Source organism: Triturus cristatus, chromosome 7, assembly GCF_964204655.1.
Source record: "Triturus cristatus chromosome 7, aTriCri1.1, whole genome shotgun sequence".
NCBI lineage: Eukaryota > Metazoa > Chordata > Amphibia > Caudata > Salamandridae > Triturus > Triturus cristatus.
The window spans coordinates 139602624-139626294 of NC_140590.1; the positions used below are offsets into that span (position 1 = coordinate 139602624).

Sequence of the window (23671 nt, forward strand, 5' to 3'; positions counted from 1 at the left end):
TGTATGGAGAGAAACAGAAAATATCAAAAGTACATACGTTGGTAGTTCCAAAGAGTAGTGTAAGGGATGAATTGGTGATGGTAGAGGATGAGGATGGATGGACTGACAGGAACACTTCGTTGTTAGATATTGCGGTTTGTGAGATGATAACTGAAACCCCTAAGAGAAGTACACCAATGGCCTGAGGAGAATAGAGCCGCATATCACGCCAATGTCAGAGAGTTCAGTAGGTCCTTCACCAGATGAATTAGATGATTGGATAAAGGGAATGGGAAAACGTAAACCTCAACCACAGAGTATAAATGTGAGCCAATTGAGAGTAGATTTGGAAGAGATGACAATCAGTCTAGAGAGACCAGGGACTTACCGAGATGAAGAACTGTTGTTTTTGTGAAACAATATTACCTGGAGAGCGAGAAATCTTCATGAGAAAATAACAGAGGCTGCTAGAGAATATGGAGTAGATATAGGGAAGTCGAAGTTGTTGCAGAAAACATACAGGATGGATTTTACTGATAAGAATTTGGAAAGTTTGAATGCATCTGGAAAAAGACTACAGATAAAAGAGTTGATGAATATTCTGAAAAAAATGGGGAGAGGTAGGACGATGGAAAGGTAAATGGATGAAAAAGAAAGAAGAGGCAGTTGGTAAAGGAGCATCTTTGTTTCTGTTAAGAGAGACAGAATAAGTTGAAAGGCCATGTCCTATGAGAGAAGTTCCAGGTGGTGGATATGTTCACGTTCCTTGGATGAGACAAGATATATTATCCTTTACGAATTATTTTCCCAGGCTAAGGGAGAAACCAGTTGAGTGGTACAAACAGGTTTCCAAGAGTCAAGACGCCAGCTCTGTAACAGGTTTATCATGAAATCTTTGTCAGTAGGGTGTTTCAATCTCCAAAAATCAACCAATTTGGTGACAGAAAGGAAAGATTTCAAAGCAAAGAACGCTTTGCTAGGTCGAAACCTAAAATCAGAAGCTCGGTCCAGCAAAGGGTCTCTGATCAGATTGAAATCACTACTCATTATAAGGGACGTTTTAACAATTTTGAGTACCTCAGTAGAGACTAAAGACCAAAAGGAAGGGTCATCAGAAGTAGGGGCATAGATATTGACTAAATGAATATGAGTTTGTCAATTTGAACTTGAGCATAAACAAATCTACCATCTGCGTCATGATGGCAAGTTTGGAATTAGCAATAACGGGAGAATGTTTACCAAATGAGCTGTTTGCCATGGTAAGAGCTGCAGGTAATGGGAATGGAGCTAAAATATTTTTCTCCAGGGTAAGCCATTTAGCTGCGGGAGAAGGAGAAATAATCTGAAACCATAAGGAACTTTGTGCCACAAGAAATGCAAAATGATATTAGTTTAAATCTGGAAGACCCACCCCACCTTCACGTTTAGGCAATTTTGAAGTCTGAAGGCTAATTCGTGCGGGCTTATTATTCCAGATTAATTTAGTAAATAATTTATACAACTTAACATAAAAACTGGACGCAAAAGAAAAGGGCATCATGGACAATAGGTATAAAATTTGTGGAGTGATAGATATATTGAGTGCCTCAATACGAACCCACCAATTTAGATGAAGAATCAACCATCTATCCAGTGTTAGATAAAAATCTGGAACAATTGGTTTCAACTGTACTCTTAACCCAATCAGTAAATGTTATTCCCAGATATTTAAGTTTCTTTGGAGACAAAACTATATCAGAATTTGTCAACATTGTAGAATTACAAAAAATGGAAAAAAATTCTGTCTTATTAGTATTCAGGGAGTAGCCAGAAACATCAGCATATTTGTGAATGATGTCAAGAATAATAGGAATAGAGGTAACAGGATCAGTAACATATAATTACACATCGTCAGCATATGCAGAGAGTTTCATGGTAGTATTTTTCAAAACAACACCTGTATAAGCATCACTGTTACGAAGGGAACATAAAAGTGGCTCTATTGCAATCGGAAAAAGTAAAGGGGAAAGAGGACATCCCTGACGAGTGCCTCTAAATAACTGAAATGAGGCGGAACATATACCATTAACAAAAATAGAGGCTGCGGGGGCTGAATATAATGCTTTAATCATACTTATAAGATAGGACCAAAACAAAATATTTCTAGGGTTTTGAATAGAAATTGCCAATTAACCTTATCGAATGCCTTTTTTCACCATCTAAAGCCATTACACCCATTGGACAGTTGGAATCTTTGGCAAGGGAAAATGCATGACAGAGCAAACGGGTATTATGAGCGGATAATCTACCTTTCATAAAGCCAGTTTGGTCAGATTGTATATTATTGGATATTAAGGGTGATAATCTATTTGCTAAAATTTTTGCATATATTTTACAGTCTTGATTGATTAAAGAAATGGGGCGAAAATGTAAAACTAAGGTATGATCTTTATTAGGCTTGGGGAGAACAATTATAGTGGCTTCATTGAAAGATCCCCCCATCTTCGAAGTTCGTTCAAAGTCTGTAAAAAGGGATTTTAAAAAAGGGGACAGCTGGTCTTGACAGTATTTATAGAATTCAGCTGGTATTCCATCAGGAGTTTTTTTGGAATTTAATGCATTAATGGCTGCCAAACCCTCCTTGATGTCAATAGGGCTCTCTAAGTTTAATCTGTCAGTATCAGAAATCTGAGGTAAAGGACAACAGTGAAGGAAATCATTTATAACATTGTTGTGAGGGGCGAGGTGCTCATGATATAAAGAAGAGTAAAAGGAAAGGAACTCTTTCAGTATATCTTCAACATCTGTCACCAATGAACCACTACTCGTTTTGATAGCAGGAATTTGAATTCTGTCTCGTTTGAGGCGTAAATAATTTGCTAACAGGCGACCAAATTTGTTGGAATTAAAATGGAAATTTGATTTTTCTTTTGAAATAAGGAAGCCTGCTCTTTTGCTAAGCAGACAATTATATTCGTAACGGTATTTCTGAAGTTGGGATTTACATTGCGGGTCTCTAGATGTAATAAAAAGTTGTTCCACTGATGCAATCTGTTTCTCTAATTTGGTGAGCTGGGAGTAGAAATATTTATTTTCGTGTGCCATAATAGAAATTGAAACTCCACGGATGTAGGATTTAAAAGCATCCCAAGGTATAACTGTGGAAGTGTCACATGACTTATTATTAAAAAAATAATCAGCAATAGCTGAGGACATTTTTTTAGAGTTTGTTGTGTTAAGAACTATTTCCGAATTCATGCTCCATCTTTTATTCGGATTATGGTAATTAGAAGTACATAAAGAAAATGAGATTAGTGCATGGTTCGAGACCGTAATAGGATGTATAGCCGACTCACTAATCATGTGACATAGGTTACGTGAAAATAATAAATAATCAATTCTAGAAAAAGAGTGAGCGTAGGAAAAAAAGTAAAATCTTTGTCAGTAGGGTGTTTCAATCTCCAAAAATCAACCAATTTGGTGACAGAAAGGAAAGATTTCAAAGCAAAGAACGCTTTGCTAGGTCGAAACCTAAAATCAGAAGATCGGTCCAGCAAAGGGTCTCTGATCAGATTGAAATCACTACTCATTATAAGGGACGTTTTAGAATTTTGAGTACCTCAGTAGAGACTAAAGACCAAAAGGAAGGGTCATCAGAAGTAGGGGCATAGATATTGACTAAATGAATATGAGTTTGTCAATTTGAACTTGAGCATAAACAAATCTACCATCTGCGTCATGATGATGTGACAAAAGTTGTGCACGAGTTCTGCATGAGAAAAAGATAGCTACCCCATTTTTACGTTTTGCAGCAGGAGAGAAAACTATAAGCCTCACCCAACCTTTAAACATAGTATGCAATATTTGGTCATTAACATGTGTTTCTTGTAGAAAACATATATCTACATTAGATTTGTGGAGATATTCTAAAATGTTACGTCGCTTGACTGGATGCCTGAGACCCTTCACATTTAATGAAGCAACAACTAACTTTTGTGGTAGACATATTGTACTAAAAGTAATGGGTAAGAATAAGAGAGAGACAGCAGCCCATATAAAAAGAACAAAACAAGACAAACAACATGAAGCGAGGTCAGTCTACAGGAACTCATACCAATAGAACATTGGAGACGGAGGTGTGAAGCAACAGAAAAGAATCCACCATCATATGCACCTGCAAGAAAAAAACAATCTACAGTAAGGGGTGGAGAATAGTAGCCAGCAGAACCAGAAGGCTGAGAATCCATGAGCATGAGAAGAGGATTATGCTGATACAAGAATCTGATTAAGTCTGCAGGAACTAAGAAAGACTTGGAGACATCATTTTTCCAGATGCACATTACAGCGGGATCAAAAAGGCCATATTTGTAACCAGCTTCTCGCAAGCGAGGCTGCAGTTCTGAAAATTGTCGTCACATATGAACTGTCTCCTTTGCAAAGTCCTGGTGTATAAAAACGTTGTTTCCTTCAATTAGGAGAGAAGGTATTTCTCGGACGGCCTTTCGAATAAGGAAGAGGTGATGGTGCCTCAAAACTTTAAAAATGATTTGTCTTGGTTTGACTTGCTGAGGTTTACGAATTGAAGGAATTCTATGCGCTTTATCACCTTCAAAACGTTCTGGAAATTTGATATTCAATAACTTAGGGAGAAGATTTTCCAAGAATAGGCGACAACTCTGTCCCTCAACTCCCTCTGGAACATTGAATATGTGAAGGTTGTATTGTCTATATCTATTTTCCAATTCAAGAAGGGAACGTTGGAGACAAGCAACCTGAGGAGTGAGTGGAGACATAGCTGTAATGGCTGCAGCATTATCACGGATTTTGATCTCTGATATCTGTAACTCTCCTCAATAAGGAAGTCATATCTCTCTGAATATTCTTGATATCCGAAGAAAATTGTGTAAGTATTAATATGAATCACCTGAATTTCCTACAAGATTTTTGCTAATGATTCGTCTTGAGACTCAAGAGCTTTGGCTTTGGCAGGAGGAGATGAAACAGTTTGCTTATGCTTATTTGCCAGCATTTTAGACTCCATAATGGTAACAGGGACCGGCAAATAGCAAAACAAATAATTTACACCTCTAATAACAAGTTCTGTAGTATAGTATGGTATACTGACAAAATATTTAAAGACAGGCAGCAAGAAGAAGTTCCAGAGGGACTTAAAAGACTGAATTAATAAAGTTGCACTGAATAATAAAAGGCAACATCCCTTTAATGCTTCAACAGAGGCAACAGCTGTGGCAGGCAAGTGGCAGTTCAGCAATCCCTTTAATATGAGAAGGCGTCTGAGGAGAGGAGGTGCCCAATAGATTAAGCCCTCCTCCTCTATGAGGAAGACTGCCAGAGATGCCGCAGAGAGCAGGAGCCCTGTGTGAGTAGAAAGTCAAAACGCCTACCACACTTCACACGGAGGTTTTAGACCTCTGAAACTCAGCCAAACGCCTCCACTAGGCTTATGTAGCAGCAGGGACAAAAATGAAGTCTGGAGGAAGCCCCGTTTGTCAGAAAGTTCATTGTCTATGCAGGTGAGGAAACAGAGCTCACGGTGCGGCGGCCATCTTGGATCATGTGCGCTGCCGTTTCCCAGGTGAATTGTGTTCTGCCTCTGCTGTTTGTACCATATCGGGACTTTTAGGAGCATCCTGTTTAAAAGAGATAAACTCTGCCCAAATTGCTGAATTGATAGCTCTGATTAGAGCGTGCACAATTTCCAAAAGCCCGAGGGTAACCATATTTACTGATAGTTAATATAGTTTCGGGCTTGTCCACAATTTTGGCCAGCTATAGATGCAAAGGGGATTTCTGACTTCTTCAGGTTCCCCACTAAGGAACAGCAAAACTGTAAAAGCTGTATTGAATGCTTTACAATTGCCCAAAAGGATTGCAGTGGTGAAATGTTCCGCACATAATTCAGGAGATGATTATGTGACAAAGGGCAACAGATACACAGATCAAGTAGCGTTTAATTGTCCGAAACAGAAGGATATTAAAGGAAAATACCAATTGCCATCTTGTGTTCTCTTCTTCATTTGAAACTTGGCATGAGATTAGACAGTTGCAGGAAGAAGCAAGTGATGAGGAAAAGGAAGTTTGGATAAATTCAGGCTGCAGAAAGAGAGCAGAGGATGAAGTGTGGGTCTATATAGACGAAAGACCAGTCATGCCAGATCACTATCCCATGAAATTGCACATGTTGGAAGAGATGCTATGTCACTTTAGGAACAGATAGAGGTACCCATTTTAACAATGATATAATTTGGATGATTTGTGCAGCATTACAGATTGAGCAGATGCTGCATTGTGCCTATCGAACCGAAGCATCTGGAGTGGTTTATGCACAGATTAATGGCACAATAAAATCTAGGTTAGGAAAGGTATATGTGTGCATCCATAACATTGTAATGGCCTGACTCTTTACTCCTTGTATTGATGAGTATTAGAAGCGTTCCTGACAAAAAGACGGGATTGAGTGCAGATAAAATCCTGATGGGAAGAGCAATGAGACAAGCATTTATACCAGCGAACAAACTGATGAATATATCTGATGATCTATTACTTGATTATTGCAGAGGACTGGCTGATCTGGTGCGTTCTGTGTCTCACCAGGTTGGAAAAAATGCCACTACAACACAGCCGAATCAAGCTCATGATCTGAGTCCTGGAGAGTGGGTTCTTGTGAAGAAACACGTGGGGAATTTGTGTTTAGAACCCAGATGGAACAGACCTTACCAAGTAAAGAAAAAGAACAAATAAAAGAAAGGCCAAGTAGAACCTGTGAACCAGAAAAAGAAGGTGAAGAAGAACACCAGAGCAAATTAATGAGGTCTCAAGTCAAACAGAACAAGAAGAGTCGGAAGAAGATTCTGTACAAAAAACAAAGAGAGTAAGAATTCCAAGCAAGAAATACACAGCACCGGAATGGACGTACGCAATCTTGGAAGAAATTGAAAACTCAGATCCAAGTGAAGAAAAAGACAGTACTGACACTGAGCAAGTTGATGAAAGCAAATTGAAACCACCTTAAAAGAACTGTGTGAAAAATTAAGGTGCAAACTTATCAGTCAAAATGATTTGAACGACTCAGAAGACTTAAAGAAAAAGAAATAGAAGAAAAGGGTAAGGAAGAAAAGCCTTGAAGTATAGGATTACACTGTTTTCTGTTTTTTTTTTTTTTTAGAGTGGAATGAGAGTATTATAGATTTTATAGATTTTTATATTTTTGGTCGAATACAAAATGGCTGAAGCAACCGTGACTGAACATCCAAAATCTAGTCTAAAACGTAGATGTATTAAAGCTTGCTTATGTAGTGTCTTTTTACTAACATTTATGTGGATATTATTAACTGTCATTGTACCTATTCTAATGGTAGCTAATAATGGAAGCAATACTAATGATGTAACAAGTGAAAGAGTGAATGATGTTACTAAAGAAACCCCTAATACTAACATAGAACCGATAGAAGTATTTTCCATCATGATAAATCAATTAGTGATATCTCGTTCAATGTTTTTACTAAATTGTTATACGAATATGTTACCACAATGAATGTGAGTTATTGTTATGTGTGCATGCAATTACCTTCGTCTGGAATTGACCTATCTTCACCTACTTTTAACATATTGTGTGTCCTGCAGTGTTTCAACCAGCTTATTTTTAGGGGTGGGCGGAATTTGCGTAATTGCGTTACGCAAATCTCCGCGAAACGGTAAAAATTCTAATTCCGCGAACGCGCGGAATTGCTTGTTCGCGATGCTTTTTTCTTGTTCGCAATTGCTGTTTGCGTGCTCGAGGAGAAAAATCTCGAGAACATGCATTTTGAGAACGCGAACAAGCAAAAATTTCGCGAAATCGCGGAAAGCAGACTTTTGAGCAATTCCGCGTTCTCCGCGGAACGCGAAATTCCGCAAATTCCGCAAATTCCGCGAGCGGAACGGAATTTGCCGCCCAGGCCTACTTATTTTACGTGACGGGGAAGCTGGAGTATCATTATTCCAATATAGATATAGTATTTTCAGAAATACCCATTATAAAGGAGTTGAATAAGGTTTTCAGTAGTAAAAATGCACGTTATATGGGAGAATTCTTTCATATCACTAAGACATTAGATATAGAATATGCTTACAAAAATAATCTAACATGTTGTTTGCGGGTTGAAGAAAAAGTGTTTATAGATATGATAGAATACAGAAGAGAAGGTTTCCAAAGAAAAGCTGCTGACCAGAAGTCACAGGTACCACCGTGGGCTTTTAGAGAGGGAAATTATGAGAAGGGCGAGACATACACTGTAATGTCCCTGGATTGGTATCAAAAAGGGAAAATCTGTTTGCTTAGACTGGAAACTAACTATAATAATTATTTCATTGGTCCTAGTGAATGTGAGCATACTTTCCAAATTGCTGGAGGTTGGGGATTGAAAGGTGGAACTGATCCTGTTTTCCCAGGAGTCCATTATGTGTGTGGTAAGAAAGCCTATTACAGGTTGCCTGCACATTGGTATGGCAGTTGTTATTTTGCATTTGTCTTTCCAAAGGTCTATCATGTAGATAGAAATAATAACAGAATCAATTAAGTAAAATAAGGACTAACACGCAATAAAAGAGTGATTTTCTCAGAAATAATAGGAGATTTTTTTGGTGCACTGTTGGAGTCATTCTGAATTCACATAAAATTTGAAAACTGTCCACAGTGGTTGATCGTTTATTAACAGATACTGCTGGTGGGTTCTTGATGATTGACACCGAAATGGTTGCAATCAGATCCATGGATTTACAAAATCGACTTGCCCTTGATATCTTACTGGCAAAAGAGGGTGGAGTCTGTGCCATGTCAAAAATTCAACACTGATGCACTTATATCCCTGACAAAAGTAAAGGTATTGAGGGATATATTAAGAATATTACGAAATTATATGAAGATTTGACCCAACTGGAGGTTGACGGTGTCTGGTAGAGACTTGGTAGGAGTTTCTCTTCAGTACGTAAATGGTTCTCTACCTTTGGAAGTAGCTTATTAGGAAAAATAATAATGCCAATCATTTCAGTAGGTGGAGTAGCATTAGTAATAATAACAATATACAAATGTTGTAATTGTAAATGTGGAAGAAAAGAGATGACAGAATCAAATAACAAACGAAAAGCAAGAAAGAGTAAAAGAGATAAGATATAACTAGAAGATATGAAAGGAGATTACTATGACAAGATGAAGGAGTTAGATGAAAAGTTGATGAAAAGAGAAAAGAATACTTATTTTTAGACAAATAAAAGATGACACTTGGTATGGTGGGTATTTTAGGATGGCTCCAGGAAGCCATCAGTGGGGTGATTGATGGAGTAGGGTTTTGCAAAAAAAACCTGCTCGAATTGACACCCCCATAATACTTACTAACAGTGTGCAGTGAAAACTAACATGTAAATCACATGATCCACACTGGAAACCGCTTTGCGCATGCGTGCACTAATGTGAACTAATGCATGAAAGAACTAGGTCGCATTTATTTTGCGGTTCGAAAGAAACAAAATGAATGCATGACTAAACCGCATTTTCGCATCTTGCAACTTGCTTTAAAATTAAAAATAAGTAATGCCGCTTTTGCAGCAGCTTATGCTAAGAAAATATTAACAGGGGATAGTGCAAAGGTGGGTGGTAAACAGTGAAAAGTGCCTTTCCATGTAATTAATAAATGTATATGTTTTATTCGTTATAGTGAGCCGAATGGGCCTGCATTTTCCTAAAATTGACATGATAGATGAGTGGCTGCAGAGAGAGAGAGAGAGAGAGAGAGAGTATGGAAAATCCAACAAAATTAGACAAAAACGCTGAGTGCTGCTGATGAAGAGCAAAAGCCCAAGACTTCTTCAGCGGACGTAGCTGAGAAACGTTTGTGAAAATAATGAAAAGTTACAATTAATAAAATGAATGAACGAGTCAAGAATTATGTCATGTGAAAGGATATAGAACAATGAGCATGCAGAATTATGATTATGATCATGGTTGTGTGACAAACCACCTCCCAATCCCTCCAATAAGCAGTCAAATTTGTGAATTGTTTCAACTAATGTGGGTTGGACATGTAGGTTTTAGGGTATAACTGGGGTGCCTTGGGGGTGTGGTTTTTAAGATGCGTTTAGGTCAGATGGAGAGGAGAGAGGGGTGATTTTGTCACTGTCTGTCAGGTTTGCAGAGAGACCTAGCTGTTCCTGTCCCTGTCCAGTTCCTGATTCCTGAAATTTTTGTTCCCTGACTCTATTTCGGGAAATCCAATCACCTCCTTGGCCAGGGGGGTGGTATTTCACTGATCTTTGGGTTTGTATTATCTTTCTGACTTGTACTTTGCGTAATTATTTGCAAATGTATTTATGTCTCTGAAACTTTTGTCTCTTCATCTATCCACTCCGTCATATGTATATCATTACACATTATTTTGCTTAAACTAATGTCTCTTCATCTATCCACTCCATATGCATATTGTTAATTTTGATAACGAGTATGCCACTATTTGCATTTGCTGATTGTTTTCTCTCCCTCTTATAAGATTAAATGTTTGAATTTGTAACCTGTATGCGATGACCATTGATTGTTCACATTTATTTGAGATAAATTTTATTAATCTTACAGAGAGTCTGAGATTATTTAGCTAGTTAGATAGTTAGATAGCACTAATAATACAATACCATCAACTACTCAACTAATTGGTCCATTGACCAAGAGGAAAGAGAGTTGATATACAGGTCTAGTTATGTATTTGGAAATGTTAACCACGAAATTGTGAAGGAAACTATTTTCCCATCCTAAAACCTTGACCCCCAGTGCAACAGGGATTTATGAGTTGGGTGAATGTGTATGGGACATTTGTATCAAAATATTAATGAGTACCGATCCCTTATAAAGTGTAGCGCTGGATCACCACCAACACATAACCACCTGCCTAATCAGCTTCAAAAAGGACCACAAGCCCCTGGTATTTGACAGACATCTTAGTTAATCTAACCCAACCAGACATAAGTACTCTCGCCACTGCGATCTGAACTACATTCCTTATATGAACCACCATCTAAATGCACACATCTACTGATGTAAACGTCCGAGTTTAATTACTGTCATTGTAACCTGCTGTAACCCATGCATCCTGCTTGTTGTAAAGTGCTGTGATGCCTTCTGGCCATGTCCGCGCTATGTAAAATTGCAAAAATAAATAAAGAAATAAAGAGAACCCAACTCACCATAAACATTTACTTGGATAACTGCTTCCACTGGAAGTGCATGCTTTGCCTCCACCTTCACTGTGTAGCTACCAGAATCTGAAAACCCGGCCTCAGAAATGTTGATGGAACCCGGGTAGTAAATTTCCAGCCGATCTTTGTAGGTTGTATTTATCTGCAGTAATGACGTATTGACCACCCAGGTGGTAAGTGCCGTTGAATTGACACTCCAGGAGACTGTGGGCGGAAATATCGTGTTGGAGTAAGAGATGGTGATTGAAATTACATCACTGTCGATGATGTCGAGTACTTTCGGGGCGGAAATGTTGATAACTTCAGAAGCTGTGGAGACAAGACAGGTGGTGGGAGTTTGGTGAGAAGGCACAGGAAGGTGGAAATTGGGGGGAGCAAAATAAAGTGAAAAGTAAAGCAAAGGTTTCAAAATGTAGGAAGCTAACATTCTTAGGAAGAAAGAAGAAGATAGAAATGTTTTAGAAGGAAATCTGAGGAAGGAATCAAATGAGGTGGCAGCAGAGAGGAGAAGCAGTTCAATGTAGGTAGATAAATAGAAAAGACAACATTAAAGGAGGAACAAAGAAGATCAAAGAAAGGAGGATAAATAATTCATAGGGAAGCAAGGGAGAAATGAAGAAACAGAGTCGAGGAGGAGGAAAACAGACACGGGGTAGAGGAAGATTAGGAGAAAGCAGGTTTTGAAGAATTGAAATAAGGATTAGAATAGTAAGAAGGGAGTTTAGTAATAAGTGATCTAAACTGAAACAGACCAACCGGAAGACTATACACAATGATGTGAGTCAGGCCAACAGGAAGAATGTACACAAGGTTGTAAGACAGACCAACAGCAAGAATGTACACAAGCTTGTTAGAGAGACCAACAGGAAGAATGGATGCAAGGTTGTAAGAGAGACCAGCAAGAAGAATGTACACAAGGTTTTAAGACAGACCAACAGGAAGAATGTACACAAGGATGTAAGGCAGGTCAACAGGAAGAACCTATACAAGGATGTAACAGACTAACAGGAAGAATATATACAAGGATGTAAGACAGGCCAACAGGAAGAATGTACACAAGGTTGTAAGACAGACCAACAGCAAGAATGTACACAAGCTTGTTAGAGAGACCAACAGGAAGAATGGATACAAGGTTGTAAGATAGACCGACATGAAGATTTGATACATGGTTGTGAGACAGACCAACAGGAAGAATGTCACAAGGATGTAAGGCAGGCCAACAGAAAGAATGTATACAAGGATGTAAGACAGGCCAACAGGAAGAATGTACACAAGCTTTTAAGACAGACCAACAGGAAGAATGTACACAAGGATGTAAGGCAGATCAACAGGAATAATGTATACATGATGTAACAGACTAACAGGAAGAATGTATACAAGGATGTCAGTCAGGCCAACGCCAAGAATGTACACAAGGTTGTAAGACAGACCAACATAAAGAATGTATACAAGGATGTAAGACAGACCAACAGGAAGAATGTGCACAAGGTTGTAAGACAGACCAACAGAAAGAATGTACACAAGGTTGTACAGGCCAACAGTAAGAATGTATACAAGGAAGTGTGACAAACCAACAGGAAGAATGTACACCAGGTTGTAGGACAGACCAACAGGAAAAATTTACTCAAGGTTCTAAGAAAGACCAAGAGAAATAATGTACACAAGGTTGTAAGAGAGACCAACAGGAAGAATGTATACAAGGATGTAAGACAGGCCAACAGGAAGAATGTACACAAGCTTTTAAGACAGACCAACAGGAAGAATGTATACAAGGATGTAAGACAGACCAACAGGAAGAATGTGCACAAGGTTGTAAGACAGACCAACAGAAAGAATGTACACAAGGTTGCACAGGCCAAAAGTTAGAATGTATACAAGGAAGTATGACAAACCAACAGGAAAAATGTACACCAGAATGTAGGACAGACCAACAGGAAGAATTTCCTCAAGGTTGTAAGACAAACCAAGAGAAATAATGTGCACAAGGTTATAAGAGAGACCAACAGGAAGAATGTATACAAGGATGTAAAGTCAGTATGAAAGTAATTTAGAAGGAGAAAGTAAACAAATGTCAGAAACTTGATTAACCAATAGAGGGCAAAAAGAAAACTGAAAAATACGAGTGGAAGAAGCCAGGGAGGGTCAAACAGATAAGACAAAGGGATTCTCATTTTGCACCCACTGTCAGCTAATGTAACCTATTCTTCTTGTGTAAATGTTATCTCATTCTGATCACAGTCTCCAAGGCCCTCTTAGTGTATTTCACTCAGAGTGATAACTGCAGGAGAAATACTGGAAGACACAATTCTAAGTATGTCAGGGTCCAAAAATATTGGGTCCAAAAAATCTGGACGTGCTAAATGACATCCTAGGTACACGTGCCTGTCACACCTTCAGCAGTCTGCAGCATTGTCTGCCCTGCAGCCGCTGGGGCACTCCAGGTGACGTAACGATGCTCCTCCTGGATAAACATCAGCATGCCATGCATCCTTCTTCCCACCTAAGACACCATTCCACCCCCCACCAGCCCTTGCACTGACAATTTCCACCTGCTCAGAGGAGGCAGAAAATTTCTTTTTTTTGCCAAAAGAGGGAACCATTTTCCAGAAAGATTTTGGTAACCCAGGAACTAAGCAGTTATTCCCAATTTTCACGAAAAAAAGTCCTAATGGCAAGAACTTGATGCGAAGATACTGGCAGGTAAAGTAGAGTCCAGCCCTCCAGTAGCTTCACACTAAATTCCCGCCAAATCACAATAAGGGCCTAAGATGCTTGTGCAAACTTGCTACAATGGGTCACGCGTCATTAAATGATCCACATATCTGCTTCAATATCTTACAGGGTGGCCTGGCCCGTAGGAAAGCTGGGAGATGTCTCTACTGACCACTGGTTATCTTTCCTGTTCCCCTCATGGCGTTTAGATATTAAATAGAAGTTCAAACAACTTTTCTCAGTTTTATGAAACAGGAGTGATTGCCAAGGGTAGGTTCATCTTGCTGTACCCTTACTTTTCTACTCACCTTTTGTGCTTTGCTGCTGTACATACATACTAACGTGATAATGGTGACTCTGAACATCAAATGCTCACAGTGGGGATTTGTCCCAATGGCTAAAGAATAGTCATTTAAGAGACTTAAAAAGCTTTACCTATACTCCTGTGCCAATGTCCTTCACCTGAGAAAGACTGGTTTATTTGTGTGCCTGACTTTACTCCCATTCAATAATTGGCCTCTGCTTCTGAAGTCACAAGGACGTCCATTGCACCCACTGCAATACTGATATTACTTGGCTACTGAAAGCAGTTGGTTTTTTAAGGGGAATTAGTGGCCCAGTGCCACTGTCACCCAGTAGATGCCAGGTACCATCCTAGCAAATTATTTGGAGGAAGGGTTGAACAGCAATGGGGTGCAATCTATGCATACATTTTAGAATATTTAATAAAAGTTATTCTGTAGAGTCAAATGAAAGTGCAAAAGAGGACAATTCAAGACCTCATCCTTGGTTGATTCAATAGGGGATTCTCCTTGTAACTTATTTTTTAGTTTATAAAGTTACATACAATACAGCTGTTCTTGTTCACAATATAGGTTAACATTTTTATGAAATATACTTGCATGTATGGATTGCTCCCCACTGCTCTGTAACTCTGATCTTACATATCCACACATACACGTAAGGTAAATGGTAGTGGACTCACATCATTTGATGATGATGTTTTGTCACCACTAACTGTGTTTAGGTTTGTCCTGTTGATGAAAGTCACAGGTCCTGCTGTAGAATGTTGGACAAGAAGTTTCTCTCACGACCAAAACTAGGTGTAAAACTATTCCTACATGGGAAAAGGTGGGCTGGGAAATCAGGAAAGAAAGTCCTGGGGATGAAATATGGCCTAGAGACTACAGCTTCTGACTTTGGAACTTAGGAGACCTGTTCAAATCCCAGCCTCAGCTCAGCACCCTGTGATTGATTCTGGGCAAATCAGTTAATGTCCCTGTGTCTAAATAAATAAATGTGTAACGTGTGGTTCTGTTGTAAAGTGCTGTGATTTCCTAAGCCCAGATCTGTGCCATCAAAAACTGTAAAATAGAAAAAAAACATCTTAGCCACTTATATGCCTGTTGACAATATGTTGCAGAAAAATAGAAATTCAAATCCAGACATCATGTGTACTTACCATTGATCTTCACCTCAATAGTGGCTTTTGCCAGGATTTTACCGTCTATTTCCACAGTCACTGTATAGTTTCCTTCGTCATTTAAATTTGCTTTGGAAATATTAATGGATCCGGGATAGGTGATCTGCATTCGGTCACTGTACGCTTTATCAATTTGTGGATCAGTTGAGTTTTCCTTCCAGGTGACCAGTCTCATTTCATTCTTTACCCAGACGATAGTAGGCATGAAATCGGTGTAGGTGTGCTCAATGTGTATGAAGAGCGTGTCTCCTTCCCAGACTTCCAGAACACGTGGGGCAGATATGTCCACATCCGTAACTGTGAATTACAAAGAAAAGATGAGTTGAACACTTTCAATGTTACAAGAAGGGAAGGGGATGGATATGTTTCTTCATTTGAATGGCACTTTGTAGAATGCTCCGTGTGACCTTTGGTTACTTTACAGCCCAGATAATATTGTGGCTAGAGCAAGTGAAGATAGGGAGAGAGAACCTATTGATGCACATAGTATTACTGAAGATCTTGACCACTCATCCTGGTAGTCTGGTAGACCTATTAGAACATGTGTCTGAACAGTTCAATCATTAGGAGTTTTCAAAAAAGCATGTTTGTTGGGACCTAATATCAAGGACGTGATAAGGGCATTCTACAGTCTTCGGTCTTGCACTCCTAGGGATCTTCCTCACTATTTCATCTATTTGACAAAGTGTAGGTAAACCAATATATTCTTGGTAACCCATTAAAAATGTGACTTGTGCTGTACCAGGACAGTCCGCGAGACCCACAATTTGTGACGTAACAGCAGAACCTGCGGGATATGAAGGGTGTGCAAGCAGAGCAAATTCCTCTTTGTCTTAATGGCATAGACATTTTACATATCCCCCACCACTGCTCTCCTCAAACTTTTATAATCTATACTGTAGTACTTACAGGACCGAATACGGCATACATCTCTATTTACTAGGGGGCCCCATACCCCCAATTTCAACTGGTTTTGACCTCGTAAAATTTAGTAGCGGAATATTCTAGAAATTCCAGTAAATACCACAAAATGTGAATTCCGATATGTGCAGTAACAGGAATTACAGCAGATATAGGAATTGTTGCCCCACTTCTAATTGGCGGCCCTCTGTGCTAAACCATCACCCAACCACCCATTTGTCTCCAGGATACTGTACTGGCATGAGCATTTCTCCCGCCCCGGGCTTAGTGATCAACAGTAACATCTCATATGAGTATAGACTCTGTGTACTAGTCTTCTAAGAGTTGAACCTGGTTATCTAACAACAGACCCTGTTCATGCTATTCCATTGAGACTCTGACCTACCTACCATTCTAGACCACAATATGTGGCTTTCAGTGATTGCCATTTTTGTGAATACTCTTTGTTAATGCAAATGAGCTTGGTTGACTTCCATAGCCAACACTCTCAGTATGACTTAAAACTATTAAATAGATATGTTGTGAAATATGAAAGAATTGCATGTACAGTTCCTTGATCATGCCAAAATCTTTCACAGAGTGCTTAATCTGTAAAATAATGAGTGCCTTTGCCCAGAAGCCCATGGCTGAAACTATTAAATGTTAGTGCACCAGATACCAAGGCTGCTAGTCTGGAATCCACTGCAGGCTTCTTTAATCCACTACTTGACCCTTCCTGCCCCTTTATCTCACTCTTGCAGGTTCCTGCTTTCACTCTAGATAGTGTTTTTTTGTTTTTCTCCTCCTCCGTCTTTTCCGTTTGTGTGTATTTTTCCCTCTCTTGCTCTCGGGAAATGTCTGATGAGGGAAAATAACTGCTGGTCCCCAAAAATGAGTACCGGTGACCCCCACCGTCAAACACTGGCTCAAACTAAGCACTGCTTGGAGACAACAACGAGTCTTCCATGCAGGAATTTTGAATGAACATCAACCTCCATCTTAGTTCCTGCATCAAAATCCAATACTACTTGTCCCTCCATTACCTTGGGTACAGTCTATGCCTTTCCATGCCCAACCTCCAAATAATGGCCACAGTAAATTCTAGATAGAGTCACATGTCAGACTCCAAACTTAAGAATTTAGCGGCATATCAGCAACAACCGGCGATAATTATCGCCTGCTAACGTGGATTTTTATCGCTGAGATAGCGTGCTATTAGCAACACTTATCTCAAAAGTGATAAAAATCCTAGCGCTAACTGCCTAACGTGAGATTATCGCTGGAAACCCAGCGATAATCTCACGAAATGTGGCGTTAGCTTGTTGATAGGGCCTCACAAACTTAGCCATGATATCCACCTTCCATAGGACATCACGGCTAAGTCAGTCCTGAAGCAGGCGTCAGGAAAGTAGCGATAACAGGGGTTATCGCTTCTTTTCTTGCCACTATGCTTCATAGCGTGGGGCTTGATGATAGGAGAAATGTCGCTTAGCGACATTTCTCCTGTCATGTTAGGTCAGGAACGCCCACTTTGCATCTCATTAGAGATGCAAGCTGGGCGTTAAGATTTTGTGTGCTAATGCAAGGTTTCACGCGTTAACGTGACCTTGCTAATTAGGCGATAAAATTATCGCCGCTTGTCGGCCGAAAACGGCCGCAAAAGCGGCGATAATTTTCTATCGCCGCCTTGCTGATATGCCCCTTAGAGTCATTTTGTCTACATATGACTTTACTCTTTACTATAACTCAAATCAACGTTTTTTTCAGAAACATCACCCAATTTATTCCTCAAGATGACCCTTTCTTGTGTTTACCCACTTCCAGGCCACCAAATGTAGCAAATACTCCAGATCAATAGTATTTCTTTACATTATTTTGTTACTAATTATTGTGTTGCTTCTTTTCAGTTGTATTTCAGAGTTCTGAAAGTGTAATTTGACAAAATGAATTGCCATGACAGCTTCCAAAGTGATCTTGCTTCTAGGGCCACCGTCTTACTCTAAATCCCCGCATAGCGACTTACCGTAGACATTTACTGAAATGTTAGCTTGTGCCAGAATGTTGTCTGCCCATTTTACTTGCACAGTGTAGCTGCCAGTGTCGTTGAAGACAGCTTTTGAAATGGTGATGGAGCCGGGGTAGAAGATTTGGAGACGGTCTTTGTAATTTTCCTCAATCTTTGGAGCTGTGGAGTTTACAACCCAAGACACCAGGGTAATGTCATTCATGGTCCATGAAATAGTGGGAATCAGGGTTGTGGGTGTGTACGTAATCAATATCAAGATATCATCTGTAATTAGGACATCTATTGCAAGTGGAGCCGATATGTTAATTTCTGTAACAAAAGATATAGAATGAGTAATTTAGTGACTATTAACAAAGAGATAACTACACAAATATTCCATTTAAAGATGTATTCTGAAGTGAGCAGAATTCAAGACTTGTGTTGAGATGGGTGTAAAGAAGAATGTGGAAACAATTCATAAAACATGAGATAAGGCAAATCGGACTTTGAAGCATACTAAGCCTAAAGCAAAGAGTGCAGGTGTGAACCTGTAAGTGCTAAAGATACAAAATAAAGATGTAGTAGAACTACAACACAACATAATTTTAGAAAAGGATCAGAGAAAGAGACATGGGGGAGTAAAAAAGATCTTTGGTAAAGACTTACTTTATTTTATTTTTATGTGATTTGATTTTCATGTTTTGCAAACTAACGCAAACCACTGCAGGCCACCTAAGATATCTTCGGGTAAGATACATTAGCTATGGTGATCAGTTATAGGAATATCATATTGACAACAGGTGTGAAATATTAACCATATATGCTGATGGTAAAGCCTTACAGTGAAGTAAATAGACCCTCAGAATTGACCTTGGTAGATGCAATACTTGGAATGCTTGGTTTAGGCATTTAATACTTTCTGCAAATTGACTGATAAACTGATAAATTCTTCCTTTCTACATTTTGACTGATAAATTCTTCCTTTCGCTATAATACAGTCAGAAACTCGAGTCACAAGCCTATCGAGTTTCTGACTGTATCATAGTGAAAGGAAGAATTTATCTCTATTGCCATTCAATTCAATCAAGGTCAATTTGTGATGTAAAAACACCTCATGGCCCCACAACTTTAAAGAATAATCAGCCACCACTGGCTGGGCTCTGTGCAGCCATTTACTTATAGTTATGAGAGATTAGGTACAGCTCATAAAAACCTATTTACTGTCAGTCTGTTGGAAGGAATTTTTAGAACATCCTTTGTTTTCAAAATAGTTTATTAATTACAATCAAAGAAGAGAATTAGGAACAGACCAAAAATTATGGCGATAGTGATAAAGAATACCCACGTCTAAACAAAGTTATCTAGTCCCACCAAGCATGAACAGATAATAAAACAGATAATTAGAAAAAGACAAAAAAGGAGATACAAATGAAGAATAACCATGTCTAAACAAAGTTATCCATTCTTACCAAGCATGAACAGACAATAAACCAGCATCTTTCCAATTTGATGTAATTGATTTAACAGTGGTAGAGATAAGGAAATCAAAGAGCTTACAATCACCATGAGAAAGTGGGTATTTGAGAGCATAAGAGTTACAAATAACACTGCTGAACAACAAAGGTGGTTCAAAATGAAAAACCACCCAAATAATTTTCCACACTTCTATCCAAAAATTGAAAATACTAGAACAATCAAACAAAGAGTATGGATTTAAAGACTCCAGTGTATATGTGCAATGCCAACAGTTTGCTTTGAATAGCTGAACTTGCGACCAGAATGAGTTTTATTAAAAAAAACTTGTTATTTTATAAAAGAGATGCCTGGAGAAATCCAGCGATATTACTCATTCAAATTGCTATTATTCGGTGGACATTTGAACATCTAAATCAAGATTCCATCTATATGCTAGAGCAGTAATAGGGAAGGTATTACTAGTGAGGTTTCTGAAACTTTAGATGCCAAATGTCCTGTATAGGTAAAATATGTATGCATTATTCCATACCATACACTTTAGCTGATGGTATTGGATTGAGATAAGCATTAAGAATATAAATACAAAGCAGTTTATATTTTGGATAATGTAGGCTGAGGAAGATAGAATTTAGCTGTTGACTCACTAAAGGAACAGAACATATCTCCTTGGCAAATATCACTAATGTAGAAAATACCAGCATCAATCCATGAGTACCAAAAAGAATTATGTTTTTTTACTTTTAAATTGGGATTATACCAAAGTGAGCAAAGTGAGACCTTTTTAGGAGATCTCATATTGGCATTAAACTTTTCATCAAAAGACAGTAGTGCAAGCTTAGTAGCAGTAAGGATGAGAGTGTGAGATTTTACCAATTTTAGTGTTTGTGATAGTTAGAAAAGCAGTTAAAGGAAATAGGTGCAATAGATTGCGTTCTAATAATAGCCTCCTAGAAGTATGTGTATGATCAATAGCTTGAAAGCATAACAAATGACATATGCTATTTGTTTAAATCAGGTGATCCAATACCACCTTCGTTTTTGGGAATTTGAAAGGTTTTAACACAATTGTGTGCAGGTTTATTGTTTAAAAGAAAGTAATTCATTCATTTATACAAATTGTTATTAAAGACTGGTTGGAACGGTGACAGGGAGCATGGATAAAGTGTGGAGTATTTGGGGAGTAATAACCAGTACATCTATACGGTCCCACCAATTCAAGTAGAGGGTAGACCATTTATCAAGTTTGTCTTTTGTTTTACCTACGACAGATTAAGGAAGAAATATGCATTGTGATCTATGTTTCTGACCTTGATGCAGGTTCCGATTGATTGCTTAGTATAGATTTGGTTGGTATTAAGGGATTCCTGTAGGTAATGTGAAATGTGTGTATGATCAACTCCATAGGGTTTTGTATTAATTCAACTTACGATTTTAAGGAGTGAAAATATATTTGCTTAAATTTGATTCCCTTACCTTTTTATTAAAGTGTGAATTCACTGTATATGTTGTTTATTGTGCTTTTATGGTCAAGATTGACCGACTAAAGATAAAAATGATGATGATGGTGCCTACAGCCAATGCAGGCACCCTTGCACCACGTTGCAAGGATGCCTGCATTGTTGGCAGGATTGTTTTTGTGCAGGAAGGGGCTTCTCTCTGCACTAAAATAATCCATGGAGGTGTTTTCCTCATTGTCTGTGTGCTGCAGAATGGACATGGAAAGAGGAAGAAACAAGTAGAAATGAAAATGTTTCTCCTCGTTACACCTGCTCTGGGAAGATGTAAGGTTTTGGTGATGCCCCAGGGTTTACGTGAGCTTGTAAATCTAAGGCAGCATCAAAATCCATGGGTTTTGCATGGGAACACCCACCGCAATGCCTCCTTGATGCATAATAAGGCAACACAGCTGTTTGTGCTGCCCGGCCCTACTCCATATCTATGAGGCCATGCAAAGCCACACAGGGTGGCTTTGCATTCCCTCATAGATTTGATTGAGAGGCCTGCGCTACCAGACCGTCAAAAAAAGTGATGCTCCAGCTGCGCAGGCCTCCTGTAAATAAACCCCTTAATTCTTAGAAGTAACGCAAGTGCTGTGCATATCTCTAATTCAAGGTCCACTGTTATCAACAATAATTAACTAAAGGAAGTGATAATGCCCAAAAGGGCTTTGAAAATTATTATGTTGGGTTTGGGAGACCAACCTAGCCTCTTGCAGAAGAGGAATGTGATGTCCCCATACCTCATTGTTTCTACATGTGTGTGGGGCTCTCCAGCTCAGCACAAAGAACAACAGTTATATATTCTTGTGCTCTTAATGGGGGTAGGGGTAAGAGCGGGCTCATCTGTTATGGTATATTCAACATGCACCCTATTCCTCTGGGGTGTGCTCCCAGACTCAGTGGCCTCCAGGGGTTGTACTGGCTATGCTTGCTGTCTCTCCTCTGCCTTAGCTGCTAGTTTCTCCAGGAATGCATCCCAGGCGTCCCACTGTAGTGCCTCTCTATGTTGAATTATTGCCACGTTGTGTAACTCTGCGGCAGCTCACTTAGAAAGATCAGATAGCCAGATCGGTATCGAAGGGGCAGCCGAGGACTTCCAGGCCATTGCTATACCACCTTTTAGCAGGACATAAGCTAGGTCTATGGATTTAGTGGTGTATTTATTCTTGCATGTGTGTGGCAAACTTCCCGGGAAGCAATGCAGGGGGTCTGCAAGTGCCCATCCTGTGATTTCTGACAGTAGTGTCACCGCCTCTGCCCAAAAACACTCCATCTCTGAACAGGCCCACACCATACGGTAGACGTTTGCCATCAGATATGGGCATAGTGGTCATTTGGGGGTGATCTCGGGGAATATGCGATGGATATTTGCAGGTATGAGATATGTCTAATGTAATATATGAAATATGAGTATATTTCAGTTGGGAATTTCTAGATACTTTCCGGACATACTCCATTGTGAGGTACCATTGTCTGTCGGTAAGATCTTGGCCAATGGAAAGGGCCAATTTGTTCTTCAGGGTGGGGAACCTTATGACACAGGAGTCTAGGGTCACTCTAAAGGTCACTGTAATTGCTCTTCTGTAGTCCCCGTGACTAACCAATATTTGCAAGGGTGGAGATGATGCAGGTTTAATTCGGTCCGACCCCCAAAGATTCCTAATTGTGGTCGCCAGTGCATTGTAGTTCAGAAACTGTTTCAGTTCATAACGCTTGCTGAGCTCCTGAAAGGTCATTATGGTTTTGTGTATGTACAAATCACACAACATAGAAGGGCCCATCTCTGTCCACATGCTAGTATTGGTTGTCTGCCCTGCGTATTTTGGGAGATTCGGTGAGCATGTTTGGGCTGTACATATGAATGGCATCAGTGCTTAGCCATCTTAGCCAGGTATCCCAGGGGTCAGACATCCTTCGAGGGTTCAGTAACCAGTCCACTATCCCCTATTTCCCTAATGATGATGGTCCCTTCAGGGTTAGGTGCACCTGAGAGCCATCGCATGAACCAATGCAGTTGCTCCGCTGCATTTTAGAGCTCATAGTTCGGCATCCCCAGGCCCCCTGCATTCTAACAGGGTGTATAATTTAGGGAGACCCACTCTCTTCTTTCTCCTTGCACTAAATTAAATCAGAGAGGTACTCAGGTCCCTGAAAAAGCATTTCGGTGGGTAGACTGTGAGCACTGAGAAATGGTAAGCAATCTGGGCAGCACAAGCCTTTGGGTATTGCCACTCTGCCCACTGGGGATAGTGGAAGGGATTTTCAAAAGGTCATAGAGCTTTGTATGCCAGCTACTGCATGCCACTAGATTTCTGTAGTAATCCACTCCAATGATGAGATTAAATTGATTTATTTCAGAGTAGATACATATACAGCCACCTTCAGCGTGCACTCCCA

General features: G+C 39.4%; 1 protein-coding gene across 1 annotated transcript in view; it reads right to left on the reverse strand.

Annotated features, from left to right (window-relative positions):
• LOC146809047 (uncharacterized) overlaps positions 1–23671 on the reverse strand; it is a 523889-nt gene that overhangs the window by 471792 nt on the left and 28426 nt on the right. The window contains exons 3-5 of the mRNA XM_085615855.1: positions 18318–18629; positions 15374–15691; positions 11188–11508 (exon numbers count right to left, since the gene is read on the reverse strand). Of these exons, the coding sequence (XP_085471981.1) occupies positions 11188–11508; positions 15374–15691; positions 18318–18629 (951 nt within the window). The remainder of the gene's footprint in view (positions 1–11187; positions 11509–15373; positions 15692–18317; positions 18630–23671) is intronic.